The 4,012-nt window shown below is 42.2% G+C and overlaps 1 protein-coding gene across 1 annotated transcript; it reads left to right on the plus strand.

Annotated features, from left to right (window-relative positions):
- The first annotated feature begins 658 nt into the window (after positions 1-658).
- On the plus strand, positions 659-2,721 carry LOC148026572 (P-loop containing nucleoside triphosphate hydrolases superfamily protein). The gene is made up of 2 exons (XM_087691016.1): positions 659-1,573; positions 1,886-2,721. The coding sequence occupies exons 1-2, from the start codon at positions 825-827 to the stop codon at positions 2,526-2,528; spliced, it is 1,392 nt and encodes a 463-aa protein (XP_087547142.1). The 5' UTR covers positions 659-824; the 3' UTR covers positions 2,529-2,721.
- Positions 2,722-4,012: the final 1,291 nt, after the last annotated feature.

Consider the following 4,012-nt stretch of genomic DNA (forward strand, 5'->3'; position numbering starts at 1 on the left):
GCCAAATGGGCAAATCCATAGAGGGCTTGTCTCCATCCTCCCCATCCACTTAGCGTCTCTTAAAATTATTTCCTAGGAATTGACCATATTCTGGGGCCTACCATTGACTACTCGATCTGCACCTCAATAGGAAAGAGAAACATACTTTTATCCCCCCCAAACTCAAGTAGATTTGCGCCTTTTAGACTCATGTTTGTCTTTCCCATTAAGCTAGGATAAAACATAGTTCTTGAGCGGTTTAGACTTTTGCATGAGTGGCTTAAGCCCCAAACGTCAAGACACCTTTCATAGGGTTTCCGCTATTCATACTTATGTACTGGAAAGCATAAAGGTAGTTACACTCACGAGCCTTTTCAAACCAACAACATCATAAGAAGTTTTGGCCACACTCCAATCTTCCACTATAGTTCCCACATTGTGAATCATGACACATCACGAGTGTCTATGAGTAGTTGGGGCCACTGACAACCCCCGTCCCTAGTCATACCTAGTTGAGTATGCGGTGGTGGATCGTAGGGAGAAAATCGTGATGTTATTGTAGTGAAAAACAAGGAAAAAGAACCCCTTTACCCACATGGGAAAATGTCCAAAACGTCTAGCCAGCCAGCCAAGTTAGCACTAGGATGTTCTACAAGGAAGGTATTATGCATGGCTCGTAAAGCCCTAAAACGTTTAAACCCAAGGTCTGAATAAAAGAACAGCAACTGAATTCTATGTACATTCTTGACGCGGGCCATGGCGATGATGCTGTTGATGTAGCAGGCTAGTGGCTCCAAGATCGTTCTGCGAAGCCTCATCGACCGCGGCTTCCGTCTGCACCCGCCATGGTAGACCTCAAGCTCCCCGAGATCAAGGACCTCACCAGGATAGAGCGCATCGGCGCTCACTCGCACATCAGAGGCCTCGGTCTCGATGATGCCCTCGAAGCCCGTGAGGTCTCTCAGGGTATGGTCGGCCAGAAACCTGCCAGAAAGGCCGCCGGAGTCATCCTCCAAATGATCAAAGAAGGTAAAATCGCCGGCCGCTCCGTGCTCCTGGCCGGACAGCCTGGTACTGGGAAGACTGCCATAGCCATGGGCATGGCTAAAGCCCTCGGTGAGGAGACTCCGTTCGCCATGATGGCCGGTAGTGAGATATTTTCCCTCGAGATGAGCAAAACTGAAGCCCTCACGCAGGCTTTCCGCTCGGCCATTGGGGTCAGGATCAAGGAGGAGACAGAAATTTTGGAAGGTGAGGTCGTTGAGATTCAAATCGACCGGCCTGCAACGGCCGGGGCTGCTTCCAAAACCGGAAAGCTCACCTTGAAGACCACAGACATGGAGACTGTGTATGATCTCGGAACCAAGATGATTGAAGCGCTTGGGAAGGAGAAGGTGCAGAGTGGGGATGTCATTGCCATTGATAAAGCGTCTGGTAAAATTACAAAACTAGGAAGGTCTTTCACAAGGTCAAGGGATTATGATGCCATGGGGCCCCAGACTCGGTTTGTGCAATGTCCTGATGGAGAACTCCAGAAGCGAAAAGAAGTTGTCCATGTTGTGACTCTGCACGAGATTGATGTAATCAATAGCAGGTTAGCTTGTAAAACCTCTTGACTTTCTGTTTTTACTTAGGAAGGCAAGTCACAGTTTTGCAAAATTCTGAGTGGTTTATCTGTAGTGAAATTACAGCAGGGTATGATGTAAGTGTAGTCAAGTTTTGCAAAATTCTGAGTGGTCTATCTGTAGTGAAATTACAGCAGGGTATGATGTAAGTGTAGTCAAGTTTTGCTTAAGAATCTTACAAACAGGCTTTGACAAGGTCAGCTTGCACAGGAACTATCTAGCATTTTAGTTGGTTGGGGTTTGCAATGCTTTTAATTGCCAAGTTCTTGTCAACCTTGCAGAACTCAAGGATTCTTGGCTTTGTTCACTGGTGACACTGGTGAAATACGTTCTGAAGTACGAGAGCAGATTGACAGCAAAGTTGCGGAATGGAGAGAGGAGGGGAAAGCAGAGATAATACCAGGAGTCCTGTTTATAGATGAGGTGCATATGCTGGATATCGAGTGCTTTTCATTCTTGAATCGTGCTCTTGAGAATGAAATGGCACCCATCCTTGTTGTAGCTACAAATAGGGGTATCACAAGGATTCGTGGTACAAATTACAAGGCACCTCATGGGCTTCCCCTTGATTTCCTTGATCGTCTGCTAATCATTTCTACACAACCTTACACTGAGGATGAAATGAGACAAATTTTAAATATAAGATGTGAAGAGGAGGATGTTGAAATGTCAGAGGATGCAAAGCTGTTATTAACCAAAATAGGGTATGAAACATCACTACGATATGCAATTCACTTGATAACAGCTTCTTCATTGGCCTGCCAGAAACGGAAGGGCAAGGAAGTTGAAGTCCAAGATATAAGCAGGGTTTACGAACTTTTTATGGATGTGAAGAGATCAACACAATTCATGATGGACTATCAAGAACAGTTTATGTTCAATGAGATTCCAGAGCTGAGCGAGGGTACTAATATGACTGAATGAAATCTTTGCTTGTGAGTGTCACATGACAAAGGGAATGTGGAGAGAGTTGCTATTTTCAGTAGAATTGAGGAAAACTGTGAGAGCTTACTTTTACAACTACTGCGAAACTGTATATGTGTTGTGGGAGGCTTTGTCAGGTGTGCTGTGTTTCTTTGTTTGGTTTCTTTTACATGTGCAGAAACTGTTAGAGCCTCTTGTGTGCTTCTTGATTGTGCTAAGTTACTAAGTTCTTAATACTATTGTTCTGTCCCCCTTGCTTTTCTGATGCAGGGAGTAAAACTGAGAAAACATCAGTTTCTGGAAAGTGATGGGAGTATAAAGTTTTCTGAAATACCTGCCTGTAAATCAAAATAGTTGGGAAAACATTTGAAGAGAGTGGACAAGTGCTATTAGTTTAAAGTTTTCTAGCTGCTAAAGTTCAGAGGGTGTAGAATATATCTGTGGCAATCTTAGTTTTAAAGTTTTCTGTTTTCACTTAGTGAAAAGTGATTACAATTTGTCAGAGATGGTGAAGAGAGTAATGGTGTATTTAGTATAGGGTGGCAACCTGCAGTGTACTTGGGGTTGGCATCAATATGGCGGGAAAAAGCTCATTGTGAATGAAAATCTCAAAAGGAAGAATGGGGGAGGAGTTTTTCTAGCCCATGGTGGCAACCCAGTGTTTGTAGGCTTGGCATCAATACGGTAGGAAAAAGGTATATGTGTAGATTCAACAATTGCACTCTGCTCTTTAAGTGCCCTATATAAAGGTCGGATGAAGTGCCTTAGGTCCTGTGGGAACCTTATTGTATTAAGTATTTGAGGATAGCCATCCATAGGTGACCTTTTTTGTTAGGTGAATCATTGAATGTTAATGTTGAAGTTATCATGGATGCACATGAAGGCCTATGATGCTCCTATTATGTTGCCTGTAGGTCCTGCTGCTAACTGAGGATTGTATTGTGAAGATTATGAATGCCCTGTGAGCGATGTGGTTGATGCTGATAGTTGGTTATGCATTAGTCTATAATGTGTCCCATGTGATATGTCCAAGTCGCAATAGTTTGTTATGATAGTGGGATAGCAGTCTGCTTTTTAACATTTACTGGCTACAGTGGCATCATTTGCTGGATAAATGATTTGTCAACCACTATGATTTTAGAATTTGACTTGAATAGTTATTCTTCTAGATAAATGCCTTAGGTCATTACAACTAGGTAGAGATGGGTAGTTAAGTATGATAATAAAGGAAGTGTGTTATGATATCAAGTTTATTTCACTTGAGTTCATTATAGCATGGGGGTTTGTTAGAAGGGAGATATTGTAATGTTGACACATGAAAATAGATGAAAAAATAATCATCTTCACATATATGTAAAGCATTTTAAACTTTTTAGATAAAGCAATTTTAGAGGAAAAATCACTCATAATTATAGATCTCGTTAGCTTATAATATTAGCAATATGATTCAATTTACATCTGCTTTTATATTATCTTGTAGCTTA

This window comes from Lygodium microphyllum, chromosome 13 (assembly GCF_053477565.2).
Source record: "Lygodium microphyllum isolate KBCC chromosome 13, Lygodium_microphyllum_v1.1.10, whole genome shotgun sequence".
Lineage (NCBI taxonomy): Eukaryota > Viridiplantae > Streptophyta > Polypodiopsida > Schizaeales > Lygodiaceae > Lygodium > Lygodium microphyllum.

Bases quoted from the DNA above. Each gene is read 5' to 3' on its own strand.
- LOC148026572 (XM_087691016.1), top strand. From the start codon at position 825: ATGGTAGACCTCAAGCTCCCCGAGATCAAGGACCTCACCAGGATAGAG. The intron at 1,574-1,885 runs GTTAGCTTGTAA...TCAACCTTGCAG, and splicing joins ATTGATGTAATCAATAGCAG to AACTCAAGGATTCTTGGCTT.